The 19,025-nt window shown below is 39.8% G+C and overlaps 2 protein-coding genes across 3 annotated transcripts; both read right to left on the reverse strand.

Annotated features, from left to right (window-relative positions):
- Positions 1-1,666: 1,666 nt before the first annotated feature.
- On the reverse strand, positions 1,667-10,382 carry CUNH6orf163 (chromosome unknown C6orf163 homolog). Its single transcript, XM_070954103.1, has 5 exons — positions 10,235-10,382; positions 8,376-8,470; positions 6,002-6,109; positions 4,462-4,664; positions 1,667-2,095 (listed from the first exon to the last, which is right to left on the reverse strand). Exons 1-5 carry the CDS (start codon positions 10,380-10,382, stop codon positions 1,675-1,677), a joined length of 975 nt encoding a protein of 324 aa, XP_070810204.1. The 3' UTR covers positions 1,667-1,674.
- Positions 10,383-10,924: 542 nt separating this feature from the next.
- Positions 10,925-15,607, reverse strand: SMIM8 (small integral membrane protein 8). 2 transcript variants are annotated; one of them, XM_070954114.1, is made up of 3 exons: positions 15,580-15,607; positions 12,906-13,231; positions 10,925-11,602 (listed from the first exon to the last, which is right to left on the reverse strand). In XM_070954114.1, the coding sequence occupies exons 2-3, from the start codon at positions 13,038-13,040 to the stop codon at positions 11,444-11,446; spliced, it is 294 nt and encodes a 97-aa protein (XP_070810215.1). In that variant the 5' UTR covers positions 13,041-13,231; positions 15,580-15,607; the 3' UTR covers positions 10,925-11,443. The 2 variants fall into 2 exon arrangements, with proteins under 2 accessions (XP_070810215.1, XP_070810224.1); XM_070954123.1 differs by lacking the exon at positions 15,580-15,607 and adding an exon at positions 15,367-15,569 and having other exon boundaries at positions 13,160-13,231.
- Positions 15,608-19,025: the final 3,418 nt, after the last annotated feature.

The following is a 19,025-nucleotide window of genomic DNA, read 5'->3' on the forward strand; positions in this document are numbered from 1 at the left end:
TTAGAAGTTTCAAAATTATAGTGTATATGCGTAATTATATGCATATAATTATTTACTTTTGTAAGGAGTGCGAGAATATATCAGAAGCATTCTAGGGGGTGCGGGGTATAGAGAAGATTGGGAACCCTTGTTCTAGATCCCTTCCTTGGAACAATCTCATTCAAAGGGATTTAGGAGGCATGCCTTCTCAGTGACGGAATGCTTCCCACCCCCCACTTTACCCAAGTAATCCAATAGTGTTGAATCACTTTTAACATACTCGTGCAAAACTGCCCTTGAGTATGGTTCAAATGTTACAGGTAGTGTAACTAGTGTGGGGCTCACTGCTGTACACACAATATATCCTTTTACTGAAACAAGGACCAATCCCCTTACTCAAAACAGGCTGACATCTCCACAGGGACTCAGCCACAGTTCACATCCTAGATACCTTTCGTCATTCAGGATTTATGTGGATTCTAATATTATTACTTCTTATTGTATCATCTTATTGGTTATTTGACTTTTTGGATTTTGGACACTTTTCTTTTTAGCTTCCTTCCATAAAATGGAGGCAGTTTATACTTTCAACAATCCTGGTAAAGAACTTTGCTGGAGAAAGCTATGTTACATATACCCACCCCTACAAAGTATTGCTTACAATGAGATAAAGAATTTAGCCTCTAAATTTCTGCATTGCTAGGGATGGGGGTGGGGAGGAATTGAGTGATCATAAATTGGATTTGACACTAGTATATGAATCCTACAGGTTTCCCTTCTCCTCCGATACTTTGTGCAGAATGTAGAAGTTGTGCAGAATGTAGAAGGGTTAAAGTAGGTTATGGACTAGGTACAAATATTTTAAAAATCATAATATTGTAGGGAGTATTATTTAACCCAAAGAATCAGCAATTTAAATCTCATATACAATAAAGCAAGCTAAAGCAGTTATGAAAATGAGTGAAGCTGACACTACTTCCCATGATGTACTATGCATAAATTTCATGGTCGCTGTGATCAGATTTCACAGATTTTTGAAACCATATGAACTTCCCATTGATAGTGCTGACATTTGTGTATACCGAAATCAGAATTTTTTATGCAGGTGGTCCTCGACTTGCAACCATTCGTTTAGTGACCATTCAAAATTACAACATCACTGAAAAAAACCGACTTATGACCATTTTGCACACTTATGACCGTTGCTGCATCCCCACCGTTACGTGGTCAAAATTCAGATGCTTGGCAAGTGACTCATATTTATGACGGTTGCAATGTCCCTGGATCATGTGATCACCTTTTGCAATCTTTTGACAAGCAAAGTCAATGGGGAAGCCAGATTGACTTACCGTAACAACCATGGTCGTAAAATGGGGCAAAATTCACTTAACTAGTGTCTTGCTTAATAACAGAAATTTTGGGCTCACTTGTGGTCATTAAGTCGAGGACTACCTGTATACACAAATGTCAGAAGCTCCCATATTTTCACCTTGAGGCTATGGACCTAATTCTGCCACATTGGTTTGTTCTTGGCCAATGAATAAGAAAGCATTGAAGTTCCCTTACAGCCACGTGTTCATTCTGTAGTGGATTTATTTCTTTTTCCCCAGCAGCTCCGCATCCCCTTAGGGCATATTGGTATCTCTGGAGCCAATCCACCACTTTCCAGAGAGTCTTTCCCGATGGACATTGATCTTACAGTTCTACACCAGCGTCTGTGAATGTAGATATTTTTCGGAATGGTAAGATGAAATCTGCTTGCCCCGGGGCAAGCTGCGGAAATGTGACGTTAATGTATTTCTGAAAAGCTTCTCTGATTTCTACTATTTCGGCTTCCAGGCTGTCTTTCCAGGCTGTCATATATTCCAGTTGTTGGTTCAGAGATAGGATTTCACTTTCTTTCTTGTTCACTTCAATGTTCACCTCTTCTAGCTGAGCCTCGCGAATATTGTCAGCGCTTTCAAGCAGTTTCCTCGTCTCTTCCTCAAACTCCTTTTGGGAGACCATACAGGCCATTTCCAATTCATGTTTTTTCTCCCAGGTTAACCGTTGCAGGTTCTTCTGATAAATTTCGTTAGCAATTATCCCAGCCTGGTGGATTTGCTCTGAAAATTTTCTGGATGAATGAAAGGAAAGGATATACCATCTGTTTAGATACAATTTCCATTGCAAGTGATTTTGTACTTAGGTTTACGTAAATTGCATAATTAAATTATACAATTATGTAGAGAGTTAAGGCAAGGAAAAAGAATAACCTCAGATTGAAATTTGTAGAATAAGACAAATTGTATATTTGACAGAAATATACAATATTCATCACCAAGGCAGCGAAGTGATGTGTGTGTGAAACATACTTTAAGCTGCAACCAGGGGTGAAATGCTACCAGTTCAGACCAGTTCTCCTGAACCGGTGGTAAAAAATGCTACCGGTTCAGGCGAATTGGTATTTCCGATGATCAACTAGGCAATGATCAGCTGTGACACCCAATTTATATTAGCTAGAATCATCAGATTTCCTGCTTTCTAGCTAATCTAAATCGCGTGGCACAGCAGATTCCCCCCCTCGCTGTTCTACTTACCTTTGCAGCAGGGGTGGGTTCTAAAAAGTTTTACTACCGGTTCTGTGGGCATGGCTTATTTTGTGGGCATGGCTTGGTGGGGAGTAATGTGACTGGGTGGGCATGGCCAACATTTTTTTTTTTTAACTTTTAAAAGCATTTTTTCTACAACCTTAAGAGGTTGAAGAAAAAAATGCTTTTAGAAGCCTCTGACAATCAGGCAACTCAGCTGGGATCGCCAGAGGCTTTTAAAGGCATTTTTTTTTCTACAATCTCTTCAGCCGAAGAGGTTGCAGAAAAAAATGTTTTTAAAGCCTCTGACGATCCCAGCTGGGCCGCGCAATCATCAGAGGCTTTTTTTTTTACTTTTAAAAGCATTTTTCAGCCGAAGAGGTTGTAGAAAAAATGCTTTTAAAAGTAAAAAAAAAAAAAAAAGCCTCTGATGAGGTGGGCAGGGTAAGCGAGCAGCGACCGTCCGGGACCGGTTCAGGGGCGTGGCCAGCCAATGTTATTACCGGTTCTCTGAACTACTACAAATTTTTACTACTGGTTCTTGCGAACTGGCGCAAACCGGGAGACTTTGCAGACTTGGGAGGCTTCAAAATGTTCTTGTTTAGTGCTGCATGGGCACGCCTCAGGCGCGCATGCACGTGAGGTGCCCATGCGTGGGCTAAGTGCGTGCCCAGTAGCAGATTCACAGAATTGGTAGCAGACTTCAGAGGATTTCACCACTGGCTGCAACAGATAATATTCAGAAGCAGCTCAGATAGATACCTCCCTAATTCACTGAGTATAAGAAAGGGGAGAAGTTCCAGCACAATGACATTTTAAAGATTCTGTTATTATAGCCAACCTCAATAAAAGTAGTTTTAGCATTTCCTATGGAGTTACAAGTAGTCCTCAGCTTACGACCACAATTGAGCCCAAAATTTCTGGTTTTACGACTTTTCTTGCCCCAGTTGTTAAGTGAATCACCGCAGTTGTTAAGTTAGTAAGATGGTTGTTAAATGAATCTGGCTTCCCCATTGACTTTGCTTGGCAGAAGGTCAAGCAAAAGGAGATCATATGACCCAGGGATGCTGCAACCATCATAAATATGAATCAGTTGCCGAGCATCTGGATTTTGATCACTTGAACATGGGGAGGCTGCAACTGTCATATGTGTGAAAAATGGTCATAAGTCACTTTTTTAGTGCTATTATAGCTTCGAATGATCACTAAATGAACTGTTGTAAACCGAGGATTACCTGTATTTTCTTGGTCTGGTTTATCTAGCAGGGCTGACAAAATCCAAATTGCAAAACTCACATTTATCCTATCACACTAGCTAAACACACTGTTAGAGAGCTAGCTATTCGGATTCAATAAAAAATTGCAAAACCTGTTAATCTCTACCAGACACATAACAGTTGGACAGGCTAGAATTTTCTTTATTGAAACAAATTTATATTTTTTAAAAAAAAAAAGTTTACATTTTACATAGATAGTTCTCTAATTAAAGTTGAGGAGAGAAAATACAAAGATACACACACATACAAAATAACAATGTTCATTCAAGTTTTACATAGGTATGTAGGCCTTATAATCTCAGAGGCGTTCAGATATGGTTTTCTGCCGGCAGAAAGAAGGAACTTAGAAAACAGCAAATTGTCTTTAAATGGGAAAAGAGAATAAAGCTAGAAAAATGCTCTAAGGAGTACAAAGTAATGGTCTTGTACATAATTATTTAAAATACTAGCAAAATAATATTCTACATTTGCTTGCATAACGCAAAGGCCTGCTATGGTGGATCTTACAACCGTTGAATAGAGCAGTTTGAGGAAGATTTCTTCCCTTCAGAAAATCCTGGATTAAAGCCAATGCCTGATCCAAAATCAGATTATTATTTTTTTTTTAAAGGACATGGGATAGTTAAGCTCAGTACTTTTCCTGTTTGACAAGAAGTACAGTTGCCTTGCATCTTTCATCCTGCCTCCCTTCAGCCACAGCTGCCATTTTTTCCATAGCCAGCTGTAGCATCAGCCGCTGAAGTTTGTGAGTGTTCCTCTGTTCAGCAGCCTCTGATTCTCTCTTCAGCTCCAGTTCCAAGTGCTGCAGCATTTCGGCCCTTGTTTTCTTCACAGTATTCTTTAGCAGAAAATAAATACACCAACAAATACATCAGAACAACAAATAATCAGAACAAGAAAGAGATACTATTTCTTCCCCCTGCTTCAAATAAGAGTCCAGAAAGAGGCAGGTTGAGGTATTGACTTCTCTTCTAAGCTTCCCTGTGTGTGAAAACCTAGCATGTTGTGAAGAAAAATTAGAAGATTTAGATCAATACAATTTCCTGACTTTTCGTGCGTAGGGAGAAAGCAGATATGTGACACTGATTAAGATCTAGGAAATATAATATCTTCTGTAATTTCTACATGCTCATATAGATCTGTTACCTGTTTTTCACGAATTAAACAGAGTTCTGTATAGGTAGTCCTCGACTTACGACCACAATTGAGTCCAAAATTTCTATTGCTGAGCAGAACATTTGTTAGGTGAGTTTTGCCCCATTTTATGACTTTCCTTGCCACGTTGTTAAGCGAATCGCTGCAGTTGGCGATTTAGTAACATGCTTGTTGAGTGAATCTGGCTTCCCCATTAACTTTGCTTGTCAGAAGGTCGCAAAAGGTGATCACATGACCCCGGCCCGTTGCAACCGTCATAAATATGAGTCAGTTACCAAGTGCCTGAATTTTGATGACTTGATCATGGGGATGCTACAATGGTCATAAGTGTGGAAAACGGTCATAAGTCACTTTTTTCAGTGCCGTTGTAACTTTGGAATGATCACTAAATGAAGTGTTGTAAGTCGAGGACTACCTGTAAAGAGAATCAACTTTGTTATTACCTTTTTTTAATCTGTCCCCTTGCCAATCTGTTCCCGAGGCCTAGATAACCCTAGGAAATGATATAGGATATACTGTATTTTTCAGACTATAAGACACACCGGAGTATAAGATGCACCTTGGTTTTTAGGGAGGAAGATAAGAAAAAAGCTGATTGGGGGTGGATGGGCCTCCCGGAATACCCCCAATCAGCTCTTCCCAGAGGTGAACTTTAGCAACAGGTTCGTTGGTTGTGAGCTCTGCACCTTGCTTTTTTTTCAGCCTCTCAAACCTCCGTTTCAGAGGCTTTTTCTTCAGCCTCTCAAACGGAGGTTTCAGAGGCTTTTTTCAGCCTCTCAAATCTCCGTTTCAGAGGCTGGGTGGGGCTACATTCTCTATAAGACGCACCCAGATTTCCACCTTCTTTTTGGGGTAAAAAGGTGCGTCTTATATTCCAAAAAATCCGGTACATATACTGTAGGAGGAAGAGTCTCCAATCACCAGAAATCAGTTTCTTATGCTAATGATATGTCTGTGTAAGTTCCAAAGCATTGTGTTGTTGTTTCATATGGTGGATACAAAAATAAAATTACTACTGACTTCTAATATCTGTTGATGTTTCTTTTTAAGTTCTTCAATATCTTTATGGTGCAGGGTTTCAGCACGATTGAGAGCCTCTTCTACTGCATCTTCTTTTGCTGTTTCAGCCTACAAAACAGGCCATGAATAGGAACAGTTGGCTAATACAACTATGCTAAAGACACCACACAGGACTGATCACACAGTACAATCTTAATTGCTAGGATGGCTTTTTAGCAACAGAGTTGTGCTTGTTAATGGAGTTGATTCTTCTCCCGTTGTGTTCTCCCCAACCTGTTCTAGATGGGTTGTTCAAGAAGGAAAAGTGTTATTGCACAAGCAGAAGTCAACTCTAACCCCAGATTTGTTACAGTGGTCCTCGACTTACAATCATTTGTCTAGTGTCCCTTCCAAATTACAACAGGACTGAAAAAAGTAACTTATGACCAGTTTGCACACTTAACAACCATTGCAACATCCCCATGGTCATGTGAACAAAATCCAGGCAATTGGCAACCGACATGTATTTATGTTGGTTGCAGTGTCCTCGACAGGGGTGAAATGCTCCCGGTTCGGACCGGATCACCCGATCCGGTAACGATGGAGGCAGGTGGTTCAGTGAACCGGTAGCAAATATCCCTGCCCCACCCCCCCATGCCCAGCTGAGCCGCACAATCATCAGAGGCTTTTTTTTTTTTTACTTTTAAAAGCATTTTTTCTACAACCTCTTCTGCCGAAAAAATGCTTTTAAAAGTAAAAAAAAAATGCCTCTGATGATCGCGCGGCTCAGCTGGGATCCTCAAAGGCTTTTAAAAGAAAAAAAAATGATCCAAGCTGAGTTGCCTGATCGGCAGAGGCTTTTTAAAAAAACTCAGCTTGGATCGTCAGAGGCATTTAAAAGATAAAAAACCCTTTTTTTCTTTTAAATGCCTCTGACAATCCCAGCTGAGTTGCCTGATCGGCAGAGGCTTTTTTAAAAGCCTCTGCCGATCAGGCAACTCAGCTGGGATCGTCAGAACCTTTTGAAAAAATGGTTTTAAAAGTAAAAAAAAAAAATTGGCCATGTCCACCCAGTCACATTACATCCCCCCCCCCAAGCCACACCTACAGAACCGGTAGTAACAAATTTTAGATTTCACCACTGGTCCTCGGGCTATGTTATCATCATTTGTAATCTTCCTGGCCTGCTTCTAACAAATGTGGAAGAAGCCAGATTTGCCTTGTGACTGATGATTCACTTAACAACTGCAGTGATTTGTTTAACAACTGTGGCACAAAAGGTCATAGGATGGGGCAATACTCACTTAACCACTGCCTTGCGAAGCAATGGACATTTTGGGCTCAGTTGTGATTGTAAGTCAAGGACTACCTGTAATTCTTCATAACTTGGGAACAGCATAAGAATAGCCCTCTGGAAGCAGGCTTATTTTGTTTTATTATTACTAATATTTGCATCCCTCTGTGCTTCAGCTAACTCCAGTGCTTCCTTTAAACTTAAAATGAAGTTAACACAATAAAATTCTACTTCATGTATATTGAACACCTCAGATAATGTTCTAAAAAGTAAAATTAATTGCCTAATGGGAAATGCAATTGAGAAGTTGGAACCTTAACCACGTGGTCTAGATTTGAACTTTTATTGTCACTCTTTGGGAAGAAATCCATAGGATATTTAAATCAAAGCAACAAAAATGAGTAAGGGCCTGGACACTAAACATATGAAGAATGGTTTCAGGAATTGGGTTTGTCTAGTATACTAAAAAGAAGGATTAGGGGCAGTGGTGGGATTCAGCCAGTTCGCACCACCGGTTGTTAACTTTCTGAGCAGTTTGGCAAACTGGTTGTTGGAAGAAATCAGTAGGCCAGAGAACCGGTTGTTAAATTACTTGAATCCCACCACTGACTAGGGATAACATGATAGCAGTCTTCCAATATTTGAGGGGCTGCGACAAGGAAGAGGGGGTCAACCTATTCTCCAAACACCGGAGGGCAAGACAAGAAGAATTGATTCAAACTAATCAAGGAGATAAGCAATCTAGAACTAAGGAGAAATTTCCTAACTGTGAGAACAATTAATCAGTGGAGCAGCTTGCCTTCAGAAGTTGTGTCTGTTCCACCACTGGAGGCTTTTAAAAAGAAACCGAATACCCACTTGTCTGAAAAGGTATGAGTCCTCCTGCTTGCACAAGGGGTTGGACTAGAAGATACTAGAAGACCTCCAAAATCCATTCCAACTGTGTTAGTATTAAACAACATTAAGACAAATCTATACCTGATTTGTACCAGTACTGCTGATATACCTATGACACCTATTAACATGCATCACAGGAAAATCTGCATTATATAGTAAACATTAGGAAGGTTTATATTTAACATGACAGAGGAATAGTTTTACCTGAAGCAAGAGTTTAGTCTGCACTTTATCTATTCGTTTTTGTATTTCCTGTTCTCGTTGGTCTATATCTTCTTGCTTAAGGTCTGCGCCGATCTCTATATAAAGCAATATAGTAATTGAAGGCCACAGCATATATTATATTTGGGTTATGTAGCTCAAACATTCCATAAACTAATCAAGTTTAATTTAAAAGCGTTAGACCATTACCGTCATTTTGTGAAGACTAGGTGCACAATCAAACATGCCATACTTATATTAATTAAACTAATTAATTCTTATATTAATTAATATAAGAAAAGTTCTGTGTGTTAAAGCTGCTGTTCTCTGATTAGGCTCAATAAGAATTTAACCCAATAACGTAGAGAAATATGGAAATAGCAATAGCATTTAGACTTATATACTGCTCCACAGTGCTTTACAGCACTCTCTGAGCGGTTTACAGAGTCAGCATATTGCCCCCAACAATTTGGGTCAATTTTATTGATCTCGGAAGGTTGAGTCAACCTTGAGCCGGTCAGGATCAAACTCCTGGCAGTGGGCAGTTTCCTGTAATACTGCATTCTAACCACCATGCTACCACAGGTCATAATTCCCCTATCTCTATCCTAAACATTCCACATTTTATCTTATCTCAGCAGACTACATGGCAATAGCAAGATAAATCCGTACAGATATTTACAATGTACCATTTGTTGCTGTTCCATCTATACTGATGAAGGGATCGTAACAGAGTATTCCACCTAAAGCAGGGGTGTCCAGGCTTGGCAATTTTAAGACTTATGGACTTCAACTTCCCTAGCTGGCTAGAATTCTGGGAGCTGAAGTTCTCAAATCTTATTGCCACTCACAATCTAGTTTTATGCAGATAACTTCAATATCTGAAGCAGGCATTCTACATTGGTGGACAACCAGTAGTGAAGGCATCAAGCTTGCTCTCGTTTCCTTTCCAAAGTGATCAGAAGAAAGATCACATAGGCCAGAAATAATAATCATGTGATGCAAATATTATACCATAGAAATTGGACATAAATAAGCACTTTAGTCGTAGCCCTAATTTTGTCATGGATGGGTTGAAGGGGCAACATTTAATAATGTGTAATTGAAAATCCAAGCATTAGGCATACTGTATGCTACAGTAAGCCAGGCCAAGTCATTTACTGAATTTAAAAGTTTTTTCCATTCAAAGCCAAAAAAAGCCACTGGTTCCTTTGTGTTCTCCCAATGACTCAACACGAAGCACCAGTTTTACACATTAAGCCATACTTTGCTTAACATAGCTTGTTGGAAAAGCACAACTGTCCACATTCGCATACATTTTAAGTCGTAAACTATGATTTATGAACCACCATAGCTGGATTCATACAACATATTAAACCTAAATTAAACAAAACATGATAGCTTAATATTTGAACCCAGTTTCTCCCACTGAGGCCAGTGGTAGATGCTTCCTCCATGAATATATTCATTATGAAGAAATTTAAAATATATATTCAAAGGCCATTAAAACAATATTTAATAATTTAAGCAGATCCTTGAATTCTATTTTCTATATTGTGAACCATCAAACTATTCAAAGCACAGGATGACACTGTACGCACTTAGATACAAGTGACAAATTTATAAATCTCCATATATTTTGTTTTCCTCTTTTTTTTTGGTAAGTTTTAAGTACCAAACCAAAGATGCTCTGTCCCTACCAAACCAAAGATGCTCTTTGCCTGAATATTTTCAGCCTTTTTCCTATTTTTTTCTTCCCATTTTATTAATATGAATAACTAGAATTGTTCATATTCTTGTATGCAGATTCCTTAGAACATGTGAAATTCATGAATCATCATAGGTTACTGAGATGGACTTACCCAATATATCTTTGTGTGTATAATACCGAGTTTTGTAAGGTTTATATTCCCTAATCCGGTCAAAACTCTCTGGTGTAGGAGGCGGTGGAATTAGTTTTGAACAAACAGCACAGCAAACAAATGTATCAAAATCTGGGTTTCTAATCATGATTGCATGAGATCTTTTTCCTCCTTTGAAGAGACTGAAGTAACTGATTCAGATGCAGATACAAACACTTAATTCTTCCATTCAAAGCTGAATTATATTTGGTGTCTCTTTGGTTCTGTGCATGTCAGTAGAATAAATAAGGTGGCTTCAGCATTGTATGACAAGATGGTCAGTGGAAGAGAAAAGGACCACCATTATATGGCAAGGTCTATCCACCTACTTCTTCAGAAGCTCTTTATTAAGAAACTCTGAAAGTTACATTGCTATGACTATATCTGAGCCTATGAGTTAAATGCCACCCAATAACTGTTGCTAGGCAAAGTAAGTTTTGCTCATAAAAGCATTTGAGACATCAGTTAATATTACTTAGCATCTTGGAATTTTTTTAAAATAATTGATTAGGTTTCATCTGCTTTTCTAAAACAATGTACATGAATTATTACAGCATTTACTATACAAATATTTAAACCAAAAACTTAACATTCCACTAAGTGGAAATATGCAGGGAAGCTCAAAATATTGAAATAACTCATGGGAACATATTTTATCAGATTAGTTTTATTGCCTTGAGTGAAAAATATCAATCCATCAATCATTCAATACACTAAATCATAAATAAATTACTTTGGAAGAGACTATGGCACAGTTTTCCCTTATTTAATATTTGATATATTAAAAATTTGCAGAGATGGATGATTGTACAAAAGACACATTTTAGAAATGTTTTTTGAGTGACTTACTACAACACTGATGCTTAATAATAAACTTTAAAATCAGACAGTGCAGTTCTGGCAAGAATTCTAAAGCAACTATGGGCACAGTATAGATAAGAAATAAGTTGCACATATTCTACATACCCCTTCTCTTTTGTGCTTTATTCAAAATATTAATCGATAACAGCATTTCACGCGATGTTTAAACTATAATATTTTTTTAAAAGCATTTGTTGTATAATAATAAATGCTAATGCTTCAGACAAAATTCTGAAAGTCGCCATACAGAAAATCAAATGTCTTCTTCCATGTTGATATTTAAACCAACACTGACAATCAGGGTTTTTTTTAGTCCCATTTTGAAGTCTTGCGCTTCATAAGTCTGTTTCCTTCACTGTCAATAGCTTCATAGAGATCCTTTTTGTTTTCTTGTTGTGCGTGCAAGTACCCAATATAAGCTACACAAAGAGTAACTGTCACAAGGCCAAAAGCCATAACTGCTTTGTTCTGTGAAAATAAAAATAATACGCTTGAAATCCAGACATTTTATTTAATCCATGTTCTAAACTATACCATGCATCCTAAAAGTATTTTATTAAGCTATGTCCCGATGACCTATTTTATTTTCCATCTTGTTCTAGCTTTCAGAGAGAAAAGCAAATGGCTAGAATTAAGGCTTCAGTCCTCCATACAACTGGAAATATACCCCACCCAATACTATTAAATTATTACTGAGGAGAGAGTTTGGAATTACACTGAAGCCACCGTGACCTTTAGGAAAGGTTGAGCCAATGGTGTTTTTGAAAACTACAGCCAGTGGCAGCACCAGGGAAGCATCTTACTGATCTTGGAAAAACTAAGCAAGGAGGGATCTCGATAGTAACTGAAAGGGAGACTATTAGGACAGCCCAGAGTTCTAGGCTGGAATGAAATTTTAAAAGGGCATCCTGGAAGAAGGCGGTTGCAAACCACATCTGCACTGTTGCCAAAACAGCAGCATTAATGTATTTGTGCAGCCCCCTAAAAGTCAAGCTTTTTAAAAATCCGTAAAGGCAATGCTCCCAACCATCTGTCTGTTTTATTATGAAATGAAAGGCCTGTAAATTGCAAAGAAATGAAATGATTTACTTGATTAAGGTATAGAATATATATATATATATATATTAGTTCCTGAATACCATTTTTTTCCCCACAGACTGTGTGTTCCTTGAGTGTGAGATGTTTCTGTTTGGAAAAAATGGGTCTCGTCCAAAATGCATGCTGTTTTCCCATATATTTTAAATACATTCCTATTCATGACTGAATAGGTTTCATAGTATTTTGTCTGCAAGTCAGTCCGGCTACTGAAATAGCCACTGACTTCTGAAAGCTTAATTCAATAGGCAAATTATTTCATCATAACAGTTTTCCTATTCATGTTTAAAAAATTGAGATATTGTGGCTAAAGAATTTTGATATATTATTTTAATTAGCAAGTTACCAACTTAGTTTTTATCAAAACTAATGTTATACCTGAATTAAAAAATGGAAAATGACCAGAGATTAAATATAAATGACCTTTTAAATAACATGTTAAACTCGAGTTTACATAATTGTGATAAACCATAATTGATTGGATTTAGATAAAATGCTAATGATTAACCATAAATCCAAAACATAAAGACTAGGCTCATATATCATATTAAACCAAAACCCAAACAATTCTTTAGATGTAATGGCTATGGCCATGTAACAGACTATGCAACTGAGATGCAGGCAAAAAGATGGATATATTTAAATCAGCTGTTCCAAATAATTGCTGTACTCTTACAGGTTTAATGAAAAGTTCTGGATTCACAGCACGGAACAAAGTAGTTGTTTGGGCACCTCGGAGTCCCGGAATTCGATAATCTTTCTTTTTGGGTGCTTCATGTTGTATATCTGGAGGCTGCGGTGCTGAAGACATCTTACTGTGGCAGAAATATTTGGACTGTGTGACACTTTACTAGTATCCTCTATTCTAATTGCAATCTAATTGACAAATAACAAATAATAATAAAAATCTAGGTCTATTATTTCCCAAACCTGGAAAATGCAATGAGGGTCACTAGCCAAAGACCTTGAATAATTATCCAGCTTTTCTTTCTTAGCAGCTTCCTGTCAAAACAAAACAAATAAAAAACCCTGAGCAAACTTATATCATATAAACAAAGAACTTAATCTGGGCCTTGGCATAACATTCCATAAAGCATCAGTAAAATTGTACATCAGGATTAATTCCTGACTATGTCAGGTAGAGTTTCAAACACTGCTAGTCAGTATAGCTAGGGCCAAAGTAAACAGAATAATACATTATTATGAAGGATATTATGTAACTTCCCATTAATCTTAATTTAATAATATGATCCATCCATTTGATAATCCAGTGTTTCGGCCTTCCCCAATGTTGTGTCATCTAAATACCTTGATCTATGACTTAACTAGAATAGGAATAGGAATAGGAATAGGAATAGGAATAGGAATAGGAATAGGAATAGAATAGAATAGAATAGAATAGAATAGAATAGAATAGAATAGAATAGAATAGAATAGAATAGAATAGAATAGAATAGAATAGAATACTTTATTGGCCAAGAAATTTGTCTTGGTGCATTAGTGGGCAATCGCCTCTTCCACTCTCAACCAGTATTTAAGATGGAATGGAACCCCCTGGAGATACATTTAGTTTCCACTCTCTTAAAACTTGGCTCAGCACATAAACCTGGGTTATCCGCTATCAGATATCCAGTATTTTGGATCTAAAAAAAAGTAGGGTGGCCTAGGCATAGGCATATATTCCACATTTGCCTATACTCCCTACAATTCCAGGAAAATACAGGTAGTCCTGAACAACAGTTCATTTAGTGACCATTCAAAGTTACAACGGCACTGAAAAAAGTAACTTATGGACCATTTTTCACACTTGCGACCATTGCAGCATCCCCATAGTCACATGATCAAAATTCAGGCGCTTGGCAATTGACTCATATTTATGACAGTTACAATGTCCCAGGATCATGTGACCCCCTTTTCCAACCTTCTGACAAACAAAGTCAATGGGGAAGCCAAATTCAGTTAACAACTGCAATGATTCACTTAACAACGGTGGCAACAAGGATTGTAAACTAGGGCAAAACTTACTTAACAAATGTCTCACTTAACAGAAATTTTGGGCTTAATTGTGGTTGTTAAATTGAGAACTATCTGTAATGTATTTGATGCTCAGAGATGTGTATATTTCAGGGGATGCCATTGAGTTTTAAAACTTGAAGAAAGGTCATATGGCCTATGCTATGCATTTGTGGTAACTTCTTAGTCTCCTTCATCCAAACTAAAGACTATTACAATTCTTCTTCATAGGGGAACTGCTCTAGACCTCTCCTCTATTTATTTTGGTTGCCCTTCTGCATCTTTTTGAGCTCTGCAATACCCCTCTGAAAATGTGATGACCAAAACTGCATTCAAAATGCCCCCAGAGTAATCTTTGCTATATATTTTCATTAAATTAGCAATTCTATTTTCAATTCAATTTGACTTCCAATATGGAATCTGCCTTTTTTCACATTGCACACTGGGTTTACATTTTTATCCAGCCGGCCATCAAGATCCTCTTGATCAATCAGTTCAGATCCCGTTAATATATGTAAGTCACAGATGGGATTTTCTTGGACCAACATTCATTACACTTGCTTAACATTGTTATTTAAGTCTTGTGATGACCACCTGCCAGTTTGCCACTGTGGCATTCTTCTACACAAGAGGTCTTCAAACTTGGCAGCTTTAAGACTTGTGGACTTCAACTCCCAGAATTGAAGTGCACAAGTTTTAAAGCTGCCAAGTTTGAAGACCTCCGTTCTACACCAATAACCACATACCAATCTTGTCTTCCACCACATCACACCATATAACTCTTTATATTCTCCCACTTTGGCAGCCTAGAGACTCCCATCCACAGATCTCCTCCCATCACTAGCCATCGACAGACAACGGGCAAACTTTTTTTTTCCTTTAAGGGTTTTTTTCCTTGGTAAAGAAGAAGTACAGCAGGAAGCAATGAAAACCTGAGATGACTCTCAGTGGACCACCACAATGTCAACATCTCATTTTTGGGGGGGGGGGGGGAATCTGCAAGCTTTCCTGGACTCTCTACAAAGATTTTCCCAGCCTTACTTTTGAGAAAATAAAGTTTTGAACCCGAGATCATCAACGTGGAAAGCCGAAGCACGAGCAAAGAGGTTGCAACTTTTTCTAACCATAGCACGGCTACCAGGGAAAAATCCGGACGGTCCCTGCGTCCGCGTCTATTGTAAGATAGAGCTCCAGCCCAGATCTGGAACCCCTTAGCTACAGTAGCTCCCTGCTCGAGTGGATGACCAGGCACCCTCTTCGGTATTGTAGTACGCTAAAAGAAGCATTCCTAGGAAGACAAAAGCAAGGCATCAAAACTCCTCCAGCTTCTTGCTCACCTCCCTCCGCGGGCAACCTGAGCCGATCCCCCACTGCTTACATCCCCAACGCAGAGCTAAGAAGGACTGGGGTTGGGGGGGGACGTTTTCCGCCTCTGCCGCTCTTTTGGGCCTGCTCGAGAGCGCCCCCTATTTTGCGGAGGCCAGGACGACGCTTTGCTTTACAAGCTAGACAGCTGGGTTAGAAAGAGTGAAATCGATTCAAGAGTCTGTAGAGATTGTTGACCACCATTTATTGATTTTATATTTATTTGTCAAGCATATGTAAGATAACAGATAAAAAGTATAAACATGATTATGAATACGTGAAATGGATACCATGACCTGGATGACTGAGAATCTCTACAGACTCTTAGCTGTACAATTTGGGATGAACACTCTTTGAATGGTGTGGGAGTAGGAATGGCTTTCCAGAGGAAAAATTGCAGACTACAGGAACCAGGAGCACTACTCAGGTGACCCTGAGGACATAGATAAACCTCCAAGTCCTGGGTATTGTGTGGCACTGTAATTTAACACCAGCTGTCTGCAATTAAAGTAAGATCGAATCTCGCCAGGCTCAAGGTTGACTCAGCCTTCCATCCTTTCTAAGGTAGGTAAATTGAGGACCCAGTTTGTGGGGGCAATAAACTGACTTTGTATAAAAATATACAAAAGTATGAAGGCTATTGCTTAACGCACTGTAAGCCGCCCTGAGTCTCCGGAAAAGGGCGGCATATAAATGAAATTAAATAAAAGTGCTTCAAGGATGCAGATTACCAGCTGTCCTTCCATTCCCCATAAAAATTCTTCCATTCCCCACTACCCTGTCAGAGCTGAAGAAGCTTCTGGGATGAGAAGCAAATCGTCTTCAAAAGTAAAAACAAGGAAGTCCAGTTGCCGCCTGAAAAAGCACCTTTGGGACGATCAATTCAAGAGTTCGCGAGCAAGACGGTAGTGATTCTCCCCACCCCCTTCTGTCAACCAGCTTTTGTGGGGAGAATTATTCTTATGGTTGGCTGCACAGTCAGTCAGATGTTTAGACTGCATTTGAGGTTTTTATCTACCTATTCAGAGGTGGGTTTCAGCAGGTTCTGACCAGTTCTGGAGAACCGGTAGCGGAAATTTTGAGTAGTTCAGAGAACCGGTAGTAAAAATTCTGACTGGCCCCGCCCCCATCTATTCTCTGCCTCCCAAGTCCCAGCTGATCGGGAGGAAATGGGGATTTTGCAGTAATCTTCCCCTGGATTGGGGAGGGAATGGAGATTTTACACTATCCTTCCCCTGGAGTGGGGTGGGAATGGAGATTTTACGGTATCCTTCCCCTGCCATGCCCACCAAGCCACGCCCACCAAGCCACACCCACAGAACCAGTAGTAAAAAAATTTGAAACCCACCACTGTACCTATTGAGTCCTTTCCAAAGGCCTGGGATAGGCAGATGTTGTTATTTGATGGTGTTAAAGATACGATCATAAGTTGTGACTTTTACTTTGGCCAAATAAAGCTGCCTTTTGCAATTGGTTGATGGTGATTTAGTCAGTGCTAATAGGGTTCAAGTGATGCCCCAGATGTTTTGGAATTGCACTATTACTATTGGTACTATCTTTACTTTCTTTTGCTACAGAACTTTGTACGTCTATTTGTATCTCTTTGTATTTTGTGATCTTCTCCGGACTTCCTTTCTTATTCTGCTGTTTCCAGGTCCTGTAACGTCCAGTATCCAAACCTTTTTTTGTCTTTCTTATCAACCACTGTTAAGTCCTGGGTATTGTGTGGCAGGTGCCTGTCTGTTAGAATTTTAAAGTCCTAGAACACTTTAACTTCTTCATTTTCTATTACTTTTTCTATTTTATGCTCCCGCCAGTTTTTCTTGCAAGCAAATTGTATTTTTTGCAGATTTTTTCAATGCACCATTGTTGTTACTTTGTCGTGGTCATTGTAGGCAGTCAGTATGTGCAATCTTTTTGGAATGGGCTAGCCTGGCCCAGGTTTTTGATGTTTGGTATCCATGGCCTCATTTGTTTGGTATTTTTGACAGAGGAATCAATACAATGGCAAAAAGTACTAATCATGAGCCTCTTTGAAATACTCCTCTTGATATTAACCCAGGGGTGAAATTTAAAATTTTTCCATACTGGTTCTGTGGGCGTGGCTTGGGGGTGGGGTGTCCTGTGACTGAGTGGGCGTGGCCAACTCGATGTCACTCACAGCCACGCCCACTCAGTCATAAGACCCCCTTCCACCAAGCCACACCCACAAAACCCCGTAGGAAAACTTTTTAAATTTCTTACTCCTGCAGCTCCGCCCACCCGCCCCATTCTTGGACTCCTACTGCTCACCTTTCTCCCGCAGCTGGCTGTCAGGGAAGGCAAGCGCCCAAAAGGTACCAGAGTCGCTCATTCTCCTTCTTGAATGAGCCGTTCTGGTCCATGCGCCGGCTGCGCAAGCACACAGTTTATTTAATTCAGTGGCAGGTTGGATGTGTGCTTGCGCAGCTGGGGCATGGACCAGAGCGGCTCATTCAAGAAGGAGAGTGAGCAACTCTGGTACCTTTCGGGTGCTTGCCTTCCCTGACAGCCAGCCGCGGAAGAAAGGTGAGCAGTAGGAGTCGGAGAATGCACCATTCCTCAACTCCGGCCTTGCCGCAGAGCCGCTTCCTGCTCGTCCTTCACCATGCAGCTCTGCCCACCTGCCCCATTCCCTGGAGTCGGGGAATGCACCATTCCCGGACTCCTACTGCTCACCTTTCTCCCGCGGCTGGCTGTCAGGGAAGGCAAGCGCCCGAAAGGTACCGGAGTCACTCACTCTCCTTCTTGAATGAGTTGCTCTAGTCCACGCGCCGGCCACGCAAACACACATCCAACCTGCTGCTGAATTAAATAAACGATGTCCGCTTGTACAGCCAGCGCGTGGACCAGAGCGGCTCATTCAAGAAGGAGAATGAGCAACTCCGGTACCTTTCGAGCGCTTGCCTTCCCTGACAGCCAGCCGCAGGAGAAAGGTGAGCAGTTGGAGTCCAGGAATGGTGCATTCCCCAAGTTCGGGGAATGGGGCAGGTGGGCGGAGCCTCCAGCTGCCATTGCTACTGGTTCTCCGAACCACTGGCCATCATCACTACCTACTCGCCCGAGCCGGTCCGAACTGGGAGCATTTCACCCCTGTATTAACCCCTCCCAGTCCATCACCATTGTTCAGCAACTGTCTTCCATTATATCATTGACCTTTGCACAAAGCTTCTCATGTATCTACTGACTCCTGTTATTTCTAGGCACTTGATTATCCAGATATATGTCAGGGAGTCAAATGTCTCCTTATAATCAATCCAAGCTACATTCAAGTTGGTCTTCTACTCCTACAGTTTTCAAAAATCACATTGTCAATTAGGAGCTGCTCTTTTATTCCTCTGTGTTTGGTTAAGTTTCCTGTTTGTTCAGGTGGAAAGAGCTTGTTTTCAACTAAATGCTG

The sequence above is a fragment of the Pituophis catenifer genome, unplaced genomic scaffold (genome assembly GCF_029215685.1).
Source record: "Pituophis catenifer annectens isolate HBS135680 unplaced genomic scaffold, rPitCat1.0.hap2 SCAF_1, whole genome shotgun sequence".
Lineage (NCBI taxonomy): Eukaryota > Metazoa > Chordata > Lepidosauria > Squamata > Colubridae > Pituophis > Pituophis catenifer.